This window comes from Solanum lycopersicum, chromosome 7 (genome assembly GCF_036512215.1).
Source record: "Solanum lycopersicum chromosome 7, SLM_r2.1".
Taxonomy (NCBI): domain Eukaryota; kingdom Viridiplantae; phylum Streptophyta; class Magnoliopsida; order Solanales; family Solanaceae; genus Solanum; species Solanum lycopersicum.
Genome location: NC_090806.1, coordinates 68407953 through 68424615, shown reverse-complemented (window position 1 = coordinate 68424615; position 16663 = coordinate 68407953). Strand labels below are relative to the sequence as shown.

At 33.9% G+C, this 16663-nt stretch overlaps 2 protein-coding genes and 1 long non-coding RNA gene across 5 annotated transcripts; 1 reads left to right on the top strand and 2 right to left on the bottom strand.

Annotated features, from left to right (window-relative positions):
• Window positions 1–935: 935 nt before the first annotated feature.
• On the bottom strand, window positions 936–7543 carry LOC101245382 (uncharacterized). Its single transcript, XM_069287551.1, has 14 exons — window positions 7360–7543; window positions 6057–6170; window positions 4877–4987; window positions 4725–4787; window positions 4469–4582; window positions 4229–4378; window positions 3861–3938; window positions 3568–3789; window positions 3389–3475; window positions 2975–3094; window positions 2320–2412; window positions 1963–2156; window positions 1653–1755; window positions 936–1240 (listed from the first exon to the last, which is right to left on the bottom strand). The coding sequence occupies exons 1-12, from the start codon at window positions 7495–7497 to the stop codon at window positions 2097–2099; spliced, it is 1350 nt and encodes a 449-aa protein (XP_069143652.1). The 5' UTR covers window positions 7498–7543; the 3' UTR covers window positions 936–1240; window positions 1653–1755; window positions 1963–2096.
• Window positions 7544–8343: 800 nt separating this feature from the next.
• LOC138337265 (uncharacterized) lies at window positions 8344–11421 on the top strand. 3 transcript variants are annotated; one of them, XR_011210842.1, is made up of 5 exons: window positions 8344–8672; window positions 9220–9349; window positions 9878–10151; window positions 10781–10980; window positions 11057–11420. It is a non-coding gene; the product is annotated as an uncharacterized lncRNA (long non-coding RNA). The 3 variants fall into 3 exon arrangements; XR_011210843.1 differs by having other exon boundaries at window positions 10827–11421; XR_011210841.1 differs by having other exon boundaries at window positions 10781–11419.
• Window positions 11422–11513: 92 nt separating this feature from the next.
• On the bottom strand, window positions 11514–14956 carry LOC101245271 (lysine-specific histone demethylase 1 homolog 2-like). The gene is made up of 3 exons (XM_004244314.5): window positions 14749–14956; window positions 12865–14503; window positions 11514–12529 (listed from the first exon to the last, which is right to left on the bottom strand). The coding sequence occupies exons 2-3, from the start codon at window positions 14408–14410 to the stop codon at window positions 11796–11798; spliced, it is 2280 nt and encodes a 759-aa protein (XP_004244362.3). The 5' UTR covers window positions 14411–14503; window positions 14749–14956; the 3' UTR covers window positions 11514–11795.
• Between the last annotated feature and the right edge of the window lie 1707 nt (window positions 14957–16663).

Here is a 16663-nt window from a genome sequence, read left to right as displayed (position 1 = left end):
CGGAGGGCCCACAGTTGCCGTCCCCAGTTTCTGATACACGTAAAGGGTTTTATGTATCTGTTCAATCAATTTAACCGATTTTAATTTAATACGAAATTTAAAAATATCTTTAATCATGTGCTCTTAAAAATATCCTTAATCATATGCTCTTTAAATTATCATGTGAAAAGCTGTTAAGAAGAAAAAGAAACATTTCATTTCTAAATGGATGCAAAAGGAAAATAGAATAAACAAATTTGAAACAAAGAACTAGAAATTGGTGTTAATAAAATTAATTTTTCAGTATTTTTTTATTATAAACTATATATATTAAAGAATTCTTCTACACATTTAACATCAATAAAATATATAATTTTAATGTCTGGTGTATCATTACATGCCTAGCAATGTTATTGGTCAGTGCCCATAATGGCACGAGGATGCACGTTCAATACAAAGACCATACCAAAAATTTATTCAACTGAATTATTAATATCACACGTATGGGGAGAATTAATATTATAGACCACTTATAAAACAAAAGATTTTGAAAGAAATTTCATCCAATCACGTTGTATACGTATGGAAATCAATTCATATAGTTTATGTAATAGATAATGAGCTCTCTTAATGAAAATTCTAGTTTCAGCAATAATTTTTACGTTTCAGAATAACATTGGAGACAATTCTAAAATTGACCTGCCGGTCTTGATAATATCGAGTCAACAAAACCAAATCATACGACTAAGATTTGGACAAAGTAGTGTATCCCTAGGCATTATTAATTAGTTCGACAATATTAAGACTGATAAATACAAAAATAAAAATCTTTCATGATAAATCCATACAAGAAAAGACATAGCTAAGAATATAGTTCATCTCCTAGCAGAGACAAAACAAAACACTAGGAAACTATTTGCCTAAGTTTGATGAACAATATAACTTAGTACTTGTGCTGATGGAAGACGATATATGCTCGATGTAATCGGGTGTACAAGCAAATATTAGTAGTCATGCAGAAGCACAGCAGGTGGCGCATAAATTACAACAAAAAATAACAAAACGTGAACGGAATCGAGCATTATTCTGTAAATAAGTATGAGTTCGTCTATTAAGTTAGTGACTATTTTGAGCATATTGATGAGACAGAAAATTTTACATCAATGTTCAATTAATCAGACTATGATGCCTGGACTAAACTTGACAGCATCAAACGAGGATCTGTTTTCAAAAGTCCATTTGCTTGGTTTATGCTACTAACCTAATCGTAGAAAATTGGATCAGAAGAAATCATTAAAATCAGGGAGTTAGGTGAAATATTTCAAGTACAATAAGCTGAGCATGATGAACAGATTAATCAAATAGAATAAGCATGATAAACAATGAATTCATCATCATTTCAAGTAGTTGAGCACCTAGGAAAATGAAGCATGTTTTAACAAGAAGGAATTTGACTGACTGACATGTCTTTTAACACTCGGGCATCTTCAAAGTAATCTGACCATATTCTCTGATGCAAATTGGAAGAGGGGATGTATCTATAACCTCTCATATTCCTCTTTTTGAAAAAACGTGGACATGCCTTTGAGTTATATGCAATTTTTTTCCTTTCCTTTTCCGAGAAACAATATCTATAGACAGAAGTATTAATACCGAGACAAACAAATCCTTACCACTGGATTTCTTGTTCTAGTACTCATGTCCAAGCAATCCTCTTCACCTCCTTTTGTTCTTGTATATGATATTGTGTGGAGCATCCGATATCATTCGCATGGCCTGATGAATGAAACAGAAATAACACATGACAAATCTTTTAATCAAATAATGTTTTAGAAAGAAAAGTCAAATCCATTGAAGCCATGTCAAAATCATAGTCGAGGGATACCAAAGCTCATAGTGATCTTTGCAGACTTGACATATTCACAGTTCTTTGAAAGACCCAAGGCTTTCGTAGTGCAAATCAGAGGAAAAGTGTTATCTTACCTACTCTACAAAATTTGTGCAGTTGATGAAGAATCTCTCTTTTGGCCACAATTTACGTTGATGATACTCTGAGGAACTTGGTGGAAAAAATTGATTTGTGAAGGATATTCACCAATGTATGATCTTTTCCAGTTTCATAGAGATTTCAAAACCTCCCCCAGAACTAGTCCCCACTGCGTCCAATGAGTGCCACCCTGCAATTGGAAATTCGAGTGAGAAAATTGAATCTCCCTCAAATTCGTTGAAAAAACGAATAAACATATACCTCTTTCCCACATGATCAGTTACATAAACAAACATATATGTAATTACTTCCATAGAAAACTAACTAATAGTCACAGAAATGGCAGAGATTACCTGACAGAAAACAGAGAAAGGCTCTCTTAGTGGTCCATCACATGAGAGCTCGCTAGTACTTCCATCAATGAAGGTTCCATCAGCAAAAATTACCTAATCCATGAATAACATTCCAAAAATAGGCTGAAGGTAAGTTACTCAAGATAATACACTCTAGTAAAAAAGTAATTAAGTTGTGCTTCATATATAAATTATACTACAAGAATTCAAATGCTGAGCATACAAAGGAAAAGAAAAAGGACAGGTAGAAAACCAAGACAAAATTGCAGACATCAACCTAGACTCAAAAATTAAACCAACTATCCAAGCTCGAAAAGTCAGGACAGAAGCAAGCTTGCTTCTGATTCATTGCCACAAGTCCACAACTCCCTCATCTTCTATGATTCCAACGAATCCAAGCAGATAGAAGAAGACATTAAAGAAATGTTTCCCAGTATAAAAAGAAAATATTTGCTCATATTAGATTCCGATCGCAACTAATTCTACATGAGCTTTAAGGCATGATAGTTACAAAGAGTTTCCTATGTCATAGCTTTAACAATTAACCATCTTCAATAATGTTATTTCCACTACACTGTTAACACAATACTAACAAGAAAAAAGAAATAGTTCCCTTCAAGTACAGCAAAACTAATTCCCAACGAACTGGTCATACCTCAGATGCATAGCCAGCAGTTGCACCTGCAACAGGCCTGATAAAAGAGCTGACAGGAGAACTTCTCTGAACAGCCTCGCAAAAGGAAAGTAGATTCTCACGATTTCCAAGTTGTACAGCCTGACAAGAATAGCAAAACTTAAGTGTCCAGTTGCACGTATAAGTGTGAAATCCAGCAATGACTGCTTTAAAATACCCGCACACGTCTGAAAGCACCATTATATACTTGATATAGTGATATAATTCATAGAAGAAACACAAAGATAGTAACAATGCTCATTGAATGAGGAAGTGTGATTGAATGGTGGGTGGTACACTTTAGGACCATTTTTGCAAACAGATGGGCATTCTTCGACAGTAAGCAATACAAGGACTTGCATATGCCTAGACAAATGCAAGATGTGACGAACAAACCTGCACTGTGTCATGACGCTTGATCCGGCAAAGTGGCTGCACTTTATAACCTTTAGCCGCCATGACTTCAGCTATCAGGAAGCTTCCCTTGCAACAGGAGTTAGGAATGCATATAACCAGGTGAGGCAGAAGTAGCAAAAGATTATTACCATATCAAAACTTTAGCAGAAAAGAGATACCTTTATTGCTTCACCAACCATTTGAGGTGAGAGGAATAAACCCTGAAATAAAGTTCTCATTATATCACCAGGGGTAGAACCGCAATCAACTCCAAGTCCTGGGGCCGAGAGACGGGCAGCTGCTGCTTCTACCCATTTTTTCCTTCCCGCAACATATCCACCACATGGTGCAATCGTTCCACCCGGATTTTTAATCAAACTTCCAGCAATTAGGTCAGCACCCTGCTCATCCAAAAATCAACATCTGATATTTTCACATGCAGAACTTTAATGACAAAAAAAACTTTACATACCACCATAGGAGGTTCGATGTCGTCAACAAATTCACCATAGCAGTTATCTACCATGACCATGCAGCCTGGGTTCTGCATCTGCGTCAAAGAAGAGAGTTTGAAGGCAGAACTATCTTTTCTCATAGCCAATGTTAAGACATCCAAACACCAATAAGTGAAAACAACAAAAAGTATTTATCCCAGTGTTACAAACACAAACCATCAAGGACCAGGATGACATCAGTTATATAGACATGGCATCTTATGCCTGATAAAGGGTATACTTTGAATAGCTTGTAATCTTTGGCACCCTTTCAGTAGCCAAATATTTGAGAGTTTGTTATTGGAAATAACTGTTATCATCAAGGACGTGGTTTCAAAAGGTTTACCTTGATTATATCAATTGCTCGACCTATCTCAGTGACACTCAAACTGCGACGCCAAGAATAACCACATGATCTCTGTATGAGTGCACACTTAGTGTGAGGTCTTATAGAGGTTTTAAGTGCATCCCAATCAAGCCCGCCATCCTCTGCAAGCTGCGATATGTCCAGATAATGTTTGTTATTCTCAAATTCTGAAAAATTAAGTCATATGGACCTAATATCTAACATGCAGATGCAACTTACTGGGACTTCCCGGTATTCTACTCCAAAATCTTTCAAGGAACCCAATCCACCAGAGTCCCTTTTTCCAATTACTTCCTCCAGAGTATCATAAGGTGCACCAGCTATCGCTAACAACTGAGACAAGTTGATTCAAGTCATTTTCAGTAAAAATAATAATTTTTCGAAAATGGCAAATGCGTGAAACATAAATGGGTATGGACAATAATAATTCATGAAACAGAGTATTGTGATAATAACAAGTATAGAATAACTATACCTCATCCCCTGGTCTTAAGAAAGCGAATAAGGCACAAGTGATTGCATGAGTACCTGAGAAGAACTGAAGGTGAAGTGCGAAAGTAGATTAAGAAAATATATCCTCTTTCACGGAAATATGAAGCTACCCAAAAAAAGAAAAAAATTGCAAACCTGTGATCGAACAATTGCAGACTCAGCACCAACAATTTCTGCAAAAGCCTGGTCCAAGGCTTCACGCCCACCAGCTTCTTCATGACCATAGCCAGTGCTACCACCAAAGTGCTGATGCAAGCATATTTTACACTTCTTAGTGCTAACAACATAGAGTGCGTACTAGTTGCCACTATGACACTTGACCTTGTCAATGTCATTACTGTCGACGAGACCATTCTGGTTAGCCGTGCTCGGTAAAAATATTGTGTACCACAGAACACTTAGAAATAGGATCTCAAATTCTGAATAAGTTGGACAGTGTAAAAAATACGATGTAATATAATGCATTAATGTTGTTCCACTTAAAGGGGGATGATGTAATATTTTAACTAGGATGGAAGAGTGTCAATGACTGTCCTTATGTTTCATTTGTTCATAAACCTAAGGAACAGAACAAAACAAATTGTTGATGGATTTGAATCCCATCTAGCCATGACTCAACTCCCTCCACCCACATCCCCTAAAAGAAAGAAAATTGTGTGCTAATACTTGTACATGCATTATGCTTTCTTCAGAGAACAGAAGGTATATTGTAAAATTAAGGTAACATGTGTTTTCTATTTGTTGACATTCAGTCTCGCCACATCACATACAATAATGTTTATTGGACAACGCTAGTTGAACAAACTTTTAGCTTGCTTCCAGTCATGGTAAACTATAGTAGTTCTTATCTTTTTCTGTTTTTGATAAACAACAAATAATAAAATACTAGTCAGAGCACTCACCCAAAAAAAAAACCTTTTGACTAGTTTTTCAGTGATAAGATATCATTCACGCATGCAGTAGAATAAAAAAGATCATAGTCATGGTACTGGCAAAACATGTAGGCCCCTCATGACTTTTTTTTTTTGAGATTGTCAAAATAATTGAATTCATGAGCTTTTTATTTCCATCTGACCCTAGAGAGTATATCCTAAGGTAAAGGTTGAGTAAGGTTCTAAACCATCAGTATTCTAGGCCTAAAGCTCCATATGATCATTTGCAAGGTTGGTATAGTTCACAGGAACCGAAGAATATAAAGAAATCTTGCAACGAAAATTGATATATTTGAAGATTCATTTGCTCCAAAGATAAAAATTCACATGTAAATGATGTCTACAAGGTACAATTTAACAAATTTTGGAGAATGAAAACTTACATGAGACCCAACCTTGACCCTTTGGAAAGCTCTCAAAACTCGCGCAGTATTGCGTGCCACTAAATTGTCAACTTCTCTGAACTCTTTTGACAAAGAATCAACAGCCTTATTAACCTACACATTGTAGATCCAGAAAATGCAATCATGTTGCATTCATTTCTCAATAAATAGACTCATCCCAAGCCCACAATATCAAAGCCAGAAATCCAGGATTTTAAGACAGTGAGCGCCTGAGCGGTGAGGTACTGCATCCACCACAATTTTGTGGTGGTAAAGTGAGAACAAAGCGTAAACATATATTCTCTCCGTCCCAACTTATGTGGAACTTTTTGCTTCCCGAGAGTCAGTTTGACTAAACTTCAAAGCTAAATTGATTAGATTAACTCATTATTTTAAAATTGAAATTTAGAGATTCGAAAACTATAGCAAATACATTTTTAAAATGCTAAATAAAATTTACATAGTTTGGATCTCATGAAGTGAAAACTGCTACATAAATAGGGTACTGTCCAATACATCTGCCACTATGGCACTGTTCACAAGTGGTGGAGCTAGAATTTTTGTTTAGGTAGTTCAAAATAGAAAGAGGTAAACATATGAAGAAACAAAGGATTCAACATCATATATATATATATATATATATATATTAACGGGAAAAGAAAAGTTGGACCCTACATATAGTGCAATTTTTTGATGAAGTGGTACCCTGCCTCTGCCCTGCTGTCCACTTGAAACCGAAATTTTGTCATAGTTTCCCAGTAGTCTAAGTTATTTAATGTATAATTTGCTGGTAGATATACTTTCTAAATTCATAAAGATCAGGCATAATACATAAACAAACACTTAAATGTAGCCTCAGCTTATAAGTAAGAACTCCAAGTTTGAGAGTGCTTATCTAGACACCTCAACTTGGTCTCAACTAGTAACTACACACTCCAACTCTGTAGTGTAGGCACTCCACATTGACATAACACATAAATTTTGGAGGTGCCTGGATGATCATTTTGTAAGTTGGCTTGTTCAACTCATAAGTTGATGTGTCTACATGCGGACTCTCAAATTTAGAATCCTTATTGCCAGTTAAGGCCAAGTTTGAGTGTCTATTTATGCATTAAGCATGAAGCATGAAGCAATACTACATACCAGTGGTTACAATGGTGCAAGTAAAAGTAAGAAAACGAAATTCCTACACAGAAATTGATGTAGCTGTTTCGTTTATTCACCAAAATCAAAATTGTTTAACATTAACTTCAATTATTTTAGTTCTGAGAAAACAACAGAGAATTTCGATATTCAGTTCTACCTCGGGAACAAACGGGGAATCGGAATGATGCAGCTGAGGAACTGAAACTCGAGAGCTCGAACGCACTGCAGCTTTAGCAGAAGTTACTCTCAGAGTATGCGTAGGATAAGCAGAGGTGGCACAGCATAAGACCGCCATTTTCGCAGAGCTCGGAGGGAAAATGGATATGGAAACTGGAGAGTGATAGAAATGGAACTAATCCATATAGGCTATAAGGCTTGTTGGGCTTTTTATCCAAATTGGGCTTGGCTTATTGGGCTTATCCACATAGAAAATTAGGTGCATATAACCACTTTTTTAATCCCAATTTTACAAAATTGACTAGTATATGAACATGTTTAAGCTTATTTAACACTAGAATTACATTATTATAATAATATAATTTTTCATTAAAAATAATTAACTTAAGCATTTTCAATAAATGACTCTTAAAAATAGTACATGAACATTTTGATATTCTTTGAGTCGTTTGGTAGAGTGTATTAGAAAAGTAATTATATATTAACTTTGTGTATTATTAATTGGAGTTAGCTTCTTAAATGGTCACTCAAGTATTGTAAATTGCATTCAAATATCACTTTTATTTCATTTAGGATATATATATCTCAACTATCACTATTTTCCTTCAAAATATACTTAAACATTTCCAAAGTATTCTCTCCTAGCTTTAGATTTAATTATATGAATTATCATTGATCATTAAGAAAGTAAAGAAATTATTTTGAATCTTGTAGTATTAATTTTAAAATATGTATAATTGCTAAAATGTTACTTAATCACGTGATTTTAAACATTCAATATGAATAGTTATAATTAAAGAATTAGCCAAAAAAATGTTTATTCTTTTTGTTTTAAAATAGACTAAAAATAAATAAGACTAATAAATTGAAATGGGACATACATAATAATTTTCCACAAGAGAACCTATAAGAATTCTATTTATAGCTTTAAAACGCGGCACATCAAATTTTGGGACCTAAAATAGATACCTCGTTTCTAACCCTAGAGTCGGCCTTATAAATAGGTCATGGAGGCGCCGCAGTCCATCTATATATTTTCATTGACAAAAGTTGATACTCAATTTCTTCATATAGATCTGATAATTCTGTGTAATCAAAGATGTGTATCTGGGTTCGTCATAGTCGATCGGTGTTTTCATCGACAAAAGCTGAATGTCAACTTCCTTATGGAAACCTGATGTTTTAGTGTTATCAGAAGGTGTCATACGTGAAGGCGCAAATTTCATCTGTGTTCTCATTGACAGAAGTTAAATTCAATTTTCTCGTGGAGACCAACGTTCCGTGTTATAAAAGGTAAGACTGCTTTTTTACTATTTGGATCTATTTTAGTAATTAACTTTTTTTTATTTTAGGTATTGGTACAAAAAAAAGTTATTTGCACAACATAGAAATATTTGTTATTCTTGTATCACTATTTATTCTTTTTTTTCTTTTATTGTTTATGCACATATAAATAAATATATCTTGTTAACAAATTGTTATGCATTCATATAATTGTATGTAATTGTCTTTCAATTGATGTTCAATGTTAGAGGCATACATATTAATTAATAGATCTAACAATTTATGTCACATCCCTAAAAAGGCTTCTCCTTTTCTTTTTCTTTTGATTTCTTAGACATTTTGTGTCTAAATTCTAGAATGACATGTTTATACTATTTTTTTTCTTGGTTTTTAAATAGTTTTAGAAATGTTTACCAACAAGGAGTTAGATAATTTCATGGGTGTCTTAAGCAAAAAGTTAAATTGTGTGGAGATTGAATGTGGTGTCACTAATCCCAAATATGGTGATTCAAAAGGAATTAAGAGTTTTTTTTTTATGCATACTTGTCCACCCAAGTCTTGAGAGAGTTCAGATGTGAACTTGAGATCACTGTAGAAGACCATAGTTGTTGTCTATCTTATGGATTCGCTTGAAGGTCTGTCAATCACAGGGATTCGCTTGAAGATATTTGTTCACGCTTCAAAAGGTATTTATCGAATTAAATTTTAGCAAGTTTATGTGTTCTAACACGATTGTATATTCTAGCATAAATGATATTGAATATCTATTATTCACGTAGACAATAAAATTCTTGTATGCTTTCACGATGCATATAGTTTTCCACAATTTAAATATTTAATCTTAAAAATTATTAAAATACTATATCTAACCCATGATTAATAATAGGATATATACACGTACAACTTATTCTACTAAATTGTCCCCTCAAAAACTTGTTTCTACTATGTAATGCTAATCATCCAGAATTAACTCTAGTTATGAATTCAACATTTGATCAAAAAAATGTTATATTTATGTTATGAAATCCACTTGATTATATATATAAACAATTTACTCAAACACTTAGTAATCTAAAATGTAAAAGTCCATAAACTCAAAAAAATCAAATGTATATTTGTTAAGCCATATCTTTTTCTTTTTTTTTTTATAATAAGCAGTTACTTATTTGATATATAATAAAACTATCACCGATCGAATTTATTAAACATGTTAGGGAGAAAGATGGCAATGCAAAATTGGAAGAGTCAAATTTTGGGTGATTAATAAGAAAGGGTGCAAACAAAATTTATGGAGGACATGTTTTTTGAAATATCACATTGATACATTTCATAGGCCAACTCGTGGAGGAATTATACATCGTAATTTATTCGTTGCACTAAATATAACAAACAACGTCGATTTTTTAGACGAACTAAAGAAGAATGAAAATATCATCACGATGCTATTGCTATGAAGGATTGAAAATGCTCTGATATGCCTCAAAAAAGGTATTATTTTTTATATATAATTTTTTTCCGTATCAGTATAGTTTAACTTATTATAATCGATGGCGTATTTTATTTATTTATGTTATATGAAACAAGTTTACAATCTATTTCACGAAGCATTCACAATCTAATAGTCTTTAGAATGTATTTTTTTTTTTTATAGAAGTACTTTTGAAGCGTGATTTTTCCCTTTAGCCTTTGAAAAAAAATTGTGCTAATATTCAGTTTTTTTTCCTAATTCATTAAAAAAAATGGCCAAACACATCAATTTTTTTTTTTTTAAAAAAAAACACTTTATGAATTTAAAATTGGCTTCCCAATAATATTGTTAAAATTTTTGGCCACTTTTTATTTTCAAAGAATGAATAGCTTAGTAAAGGAGTAACAATAATTCATAAAATAACACATGTATTTTATGATCATGTATATATATGCTTGTATAACTTGTATATATGTTAATTAGTATGTCTTTCAACTCTACTACTACAAATTTTTTTTTATCATTTTTCAATTATTACTATCATTTCCTTGAATAATTTGTAGAGTAAAATTTGCATATTGAAGATTATATTTTCATTATTTATCATAAGTTTGATTTACTAGTGATACATTTTCTTTCTTTTTTAAAGGTTAAATTGCATGAAGCTAAAGACATATGAGTCGAAAATTGTGCAGGAGTTTGCCCAAAATCTGCCAAGTGCAATGGTTGTGTTAGGTGTGTTTGCTTCAGTTGCAGTATGTGTACATTTGAAGATTGCAAATGCCGTGCATGTGTCGACTTTTTCAAGATCAAATGTTTCTTCGTTGACGTGTCTACTTCTAACCGAGGGTATTTATAAAACTTTTATATTTTCTCTATTTTAATTTCTTTGTCTTTTATATATTTGAAAATTACTACTATATAGAAGACTCTAGGAGCTAGAGCAGACGAAGAGACAGACAACATGCTTCTGGCCGAAGGTATTTATAAAATTTCTATACTTTCTTTGATTTAAATTTGTTTGTCTTGTTTACTACTAGTTAGTGTGTTTGTTTCTGATCGAGGATATGTATAAATTTTTTATATATTCTCTGTTTTCATTTGCTTCTCTTGTTTTTTTAGTTTTTTTATATATTTAAAAATTACTATATAAAAGAGTCTAGTAGCAGACAACCTCTTCATGAACATTCCAGTTTATAGTCGAGAGTGTTTACGAAAGAGCAGACACCTCTTCGTCAACATTCCTGCTGTTTTCGATCCTTCTCTCTTTATATATTTGAACGAAAGTTTATAATTAAAGAAGAAATATATAAATTGACACACAGCTGACATGCATACAATTAGTTTCTTTCATTTTCAGCACTTTGCTTGTACAAGTTTAATCACTCCTTTAAAAAGATTATACAACTTTGACTACAAAAGAGAGCAAAAACCTATTTAGCCTACAAGAAAGTTTGCACTATCTAGGAGTAGAAAGCACAAGCATATAGAAAAATATCCACAACATAAACAACAGCACAGAGTAGGAAGGCTTGAAACTCCCAAACCAGATGCAAAACGCGCGTTCATCGATCCTTTTTCACACTCTGCTGCCAGATGCACAATATATACCTACGAGCAATACATGAATACAGTAATATTGAAGAAACTTAGCTTATATATACTCAAGGTAACTGACTGCTACTTTCGCCTGCCTTCTGCTTGGCAGTATAGCTTCGACTCCTTCTACCTTTAACAATTTTAGCAGCCAAAGTATGGCCTTGAACTCCTAGTCCATTCGCTCCCACTAACTTTAACCCAAGACCTTCAAGCAAATCTAACAATTTGCAATTGTTTCCCTCCTTCACCAACTGCAGCTCATGTGCTTGCTCACGAGACACAACTGTATAAAGCTGCAGTGATGGATTTAATAAATGTTGAGGCATATTGTCTACCTCTTCTGAATTAAGCTCGTCGTTGGATTTTCCAAAAGTAACTCTCATCAGTCCTAAAGAATTAGAATCACAAGTGAGGGGATCAAATACAAATAACAACTTCCCGAATGCTAGATCTGGCTTTTCAAACAACTCTTCCAATGTATCATTGCTTGGTCGAACATTCTTTGATACAGTTCTCCTTGGATTGTTTTGCCTCGCTTTCATGGATTGGGAAATGTGAGAAGCTTCTCTTAAGCCACTCAAATAGGCTCCATGCATGGTGGCTGGATGTTGTCGAATCGTAGCCTCTCCAGCAAAAAACAACCGACCTCCGAGATTTTCTGCAAGTATGTCATAATCACTGCCAGATGACTGAACACGAACATGTGAATATGAGCCAAACGAAAAGGGATCACTTCCCCATTTTGTGCATATGGATTGTATAGGATCAGGCACGCTTATTCCCTTTTGCTCATAAATGCCTGTCGAAGTAGCCATATGAAAATCAAAACCAGATTTCAGGTTCTTCCTCAAAGAACAAAAACAGGGAAAAGAAAATTAAAAATCTATCAGTCTAATATAAATATAGATGATACGTTCCTAAGGAGACCTCCTAGTGGTTAAATCATGACAATAAGGTTGGAATCCCAACTACAACAATTGGTGTGAACCCATTTTCTCCACCCTCCATGAGCAGGATCACATGGGAAGCCTGTTGTTTGTTAGCTGGACAGGCTGATTGGTTGATTAGTCAAGGAGCGTGTAAGTTGACCCCTGGAAAAAAATATAAAGATACAAAAACAAAGAAGGATGATACCTTTGAGAATGTTAATCACTCGATTAATTAAAGTGGACGGATCTGTGCTTTCGAAAAGTTGAGCAGCGTCACCAGCAACAAGTGCAATAAGTACTGGACCCCCAGAAACAGTATGGTAACTGTAAAATAAGAAGTACTCTCCTCGTCTGTGGCTATGATGGTTGAGGCAACCGAAGGTATCCAAGTCTTCGCCCCAAAAAATATGAGGAAATACCATGGCAACTTTATTCAGCAACCCAAATCCTAGCCTATCAATAGCTTCAAGCTTCTTCTCAGGTAACTCTGGTTCAAATCTAATTGATCTTCTTTTTAGTACCCCAAGAGGAACAGTACATAGGACCATGTCTGCCTGAAAAAGTTGGTCCCCAGCAATGACCTCAACTCCTTCATTTCCATACTTAATTGTCTGAACAGTCTTTCCATAGAATATAGGAACTCCTTTACACAATGCCCTGATCATAGCTCGATTTCCACCAACAAGAAAACAATGATCACCATCCATTTCATAAGGATCGTCCTGATCCCAGTAGGCAGCAGAGAGTTCCGAAAGGCATCCAGCATTTGCATATTCCAAGTTTGCAAAATGCCAATGCAAAAGTTGCTTCTCCTCTTTAGTTTTAGCCACACAATATAATCGTCTAAGTGTCTCCAAAACGGAGCCTAACGAGACATCAGTAGCCAATCCACTTACGATTTTTCGTAGTTCAGCAACTTTGTCTAGTAGCTTATTGAAAATGAGTTCAACTGTGGAATCAACTACTGAATCAACAGGAGCACCATCAGGCTTGTATAAAGGACACTTATCTCTAACACTGTGAAGCGGAATGGAAAGTTGTCTAGCCAAAACTCCCAAAGGATTCGCATGGATACCAGTTATAACACTGCCACCAAGATCCACAGCAGCAAACTTTCCCTTCCATCCCATTTTCTCAGAATAAACTCTCCCTCCTGGTCGGTTCCTACCTTCAAGGACAGTTACCTTGAATCCAAAAGCCATCAGTTGCCTTGCTGCAGCCAAACCAGCGAGTCCAGCACCAATGATAATTACAGACCCTTCTCTAGGTTCCTCAGGAAGATTAGATTCAAATGATGATGAAACCCCGAAATTTATATACCCGTTACTTAAAAGAAAATCATATGCTATGGCTACCAAATGTTCATACTCAACACTTATAATTTCCCTTATCCTTCCTTTGTTCAGCCAAATACGCACATTCTCCCTCCATTTTGCGAGAATATGATTTCTGACAACGATGTAATCGTTTTGCTCTTTCCCATCCAATTCACTTACAACTCCAGCCTTTTTTTCTTCTTCAAGAAGGTCATCAATTGGGAAGCCCAAAGAAAGAGCAATCAAGGCCTCTTTTTCAGTTTCTTTCTCCAAATCTTTCTTAGTTCTAATCTTCTTCCCCACCGGACTACCCAACTGCTCATCTATGATTTTATCCATCACAGTCTCATCATAATTCCTAGAAGCTAACCTCCTTCTCACAGGTCTCCTTGAGACTGAACCCCCTGAATTTGGGATTTCCATTTTCTTTTCCATTTCCCCAACAAACTGCTACTTCTACAACAATGTTAAACTAAACTCACCCTAATTATAGCCTTAATTCACTTCAAAATTCCATGTCTCGGCAACCTGATACCAATTCAACATACACAAATACAAAACAAAAATTATTTTCCAGAAAAATTGAAACTTACACTAAATTAGATACTAAAATTGATCATGGAAAGCTAGTACAAAATGTAACAACCAGATTGCAATTTTCTACGCAAAAGGCGTCACAAAGTACTTCAAATTCGAATTATATCATGGGAATTAGGGATTCATGAGAAACAGTGAGGGATTCGGGTTTTTGTTTCATGACAAAGAAAACTTACAATTTCGAGCCCAGTGAAGATCCTGAAGGTGTCCGGAGAAGCAAAGAATTCACGGTGGAAAGGTTTACTCCGGCGATATTTGAATTTGGCGGGCGAATAAATCAGTTCAAATTGGATTTAGGTGTTCAAAATCTGATGCAAATTGTTATTACATCCATATATTTATCCCATTTAACTCATAACCGTTCGTAAGTTTGAAAAAACTGACCAAAACCGTCCTTCAGTTAACTTTTTCTTCTATTTTAACGGAGCTTTCCGTGTCATAGGATATGCCAATATCTTCTGTAATGTTTTTGGGATATTATTATGTTGGATTTAAAAAAGGTGTGAATGAAAAATGAAGAATTGTAACTTTTATAAAGAGTTGCGACTTTTATGAAAAGTTGTGACTTTTATGAAGAGTTGCGATTTTTATGGAAAGTTGTGACTTTTATGAAAGGTGACGACCTTTCTGAAAGATTGTGATTTTTCCAAAGGTTTGTGACCATCCGGTAAGGCACAATAAGAACCTTTTCGCACTATCCTTTGTTTTCTATAAATTGAGGGATTTCCTCTCATTTTGAATTGAATTCATGGACTTCTTCTTCAACTACTAAATTTAGTATTCTAAGTGTACTTTACTGCCGTTGAGTGGTTCACTGACACCGGAGTTTTTGGTATCTATACTCTGGTGATTGAAATCATTTTACCCTGGGAGGTCATATTCCAAATCAAACCTCGAATACTAGAGGGGAATAATTTCTTTAAGGGGACACTGTGAATTCAGTGGACTTGATCTTTTTCCTATTAAAATTTTCCAGATTCTGGCACGTGTTTTACAAATTTTAGATTTGTGAATTAATTTCAGTTCTTCTATTCTTCTGTTCTTCACTGGTTCATTAAACTTGGTAACTTCGTGTTTCTGCAAAGTTTGTTGGAATCAGTAAGATTCTTTAGATACATATTAACAACAATTCCTCTTTAGGAAAAATATTTCGTATATTTTTTAAAAAAATCTGTTTCTGATTCTAGTTTCGCTACTAGTTTTAATTTCTAGTTGTGAAAATGTTCTTAAACTTTGTTTTCTTACAAAGATGTTCAAAGTTTTGTTCTAAGTATGTTTGGAATACAAGATGAACAACAATCTTAAGGAAATTAATATACTGTTAGTATTTTTTGTATTCTAATGATTGAGAGAATCTGATCATGGAAGTGGAAGATAAATGCATTACTTCTCCATAATTCGTTGCTTTGTTTAGCAAGGTTGAAGTGAGAATCTAACAATTTTTTTTTATGGTATTCTGTTTAAAGATTACCAGGTAACCTTCTTATTAAATTATCTAAGGAGGAAAATAGTTTCTAAAAGTTATCATCTTTGGTTTTTAATTTTTTTTTATGTGTATCTTTGGAAAAAGATCTGCAAACCATATGTTGTGGTATGAATTTTACTTCGCAAATATTGTTGCTTTTAAAATTCTTTAGTTTGCAAAAATGAGAGATGCATATTTTTTATTTGATAAAATAGTATGTCAAAATGTTATAGTTGGAAAACTATTTGATAAGAAAAACATTTCTATGTGATAAAGAATATGTGTTATTCTGTTTGGAGAATTTTTTTTTTTTTGTAGTTTTGTACTCCATGAGAAATGTTAATGTGTCTCATTTTGTAGACTAAAAACTTTTGTGATTTTATACTCTGGATAAATTGGACTATGCAATTGGTTTGAAGAATATAAAAACTTCACATAATAAGTCAATGTTGTACTTTTGATTTTCTATAAACTTCAATGTAATATAGAAATAAATTGTACAATTTCTTTTTGTCCTTATTGTTAGTATTTAAAATACTAAGTGGTATGTCTATTTATGATAGAGAAAAAATACTAGTGAATTAGAATTTGTGATTTTGTATTTCTATGGAATGAACTTTAACATT

What these genes read in the sequence shown, in the direction of transcription:
- LOC101245382 (XM_069287551.1), bottom strand. Translation starts at nt 7,497, where the DNA reads ATGGCGGTCTTATGCTGTGCCACCTCTGCTTATCCTACGCATACTCTG. An exon ending in GGGTCAAGGTTGGGTCTCAT is followed by an intron (nt 4,988 to 6,056) that starts GTAAGTTTTCAT and finishes TGCTTGCATCAG; the next exon opens with CACTTTGGTGGTAGCACTGG. An exon ending in CTGCAATTGTTCGATCACAG is followed by an intron (nt 4,788 to 4,876) that starts GTTTGCAATTTT and finishes CTTCACCTTCAG; the next exon opens with TTCTTCTCAGGTACTCATGC.
- LOC101245271 (XM_004244314.5), bottom strand. Translation starts at nt 14,410, where the DNA reads ATGGAAAAGAAAATGGAAATCCCAAATTCAGGGGGTTCAGTCTCAAGG. An exon ending in AGTGATTAACATTCTCAAAG is followed by an intron (nt 12,530 to 12,864) that starts GTATCATCCTTC and finishes CTACTTCGACAG; the next exon opens with GCATTTATGAGCAAAAGGGA.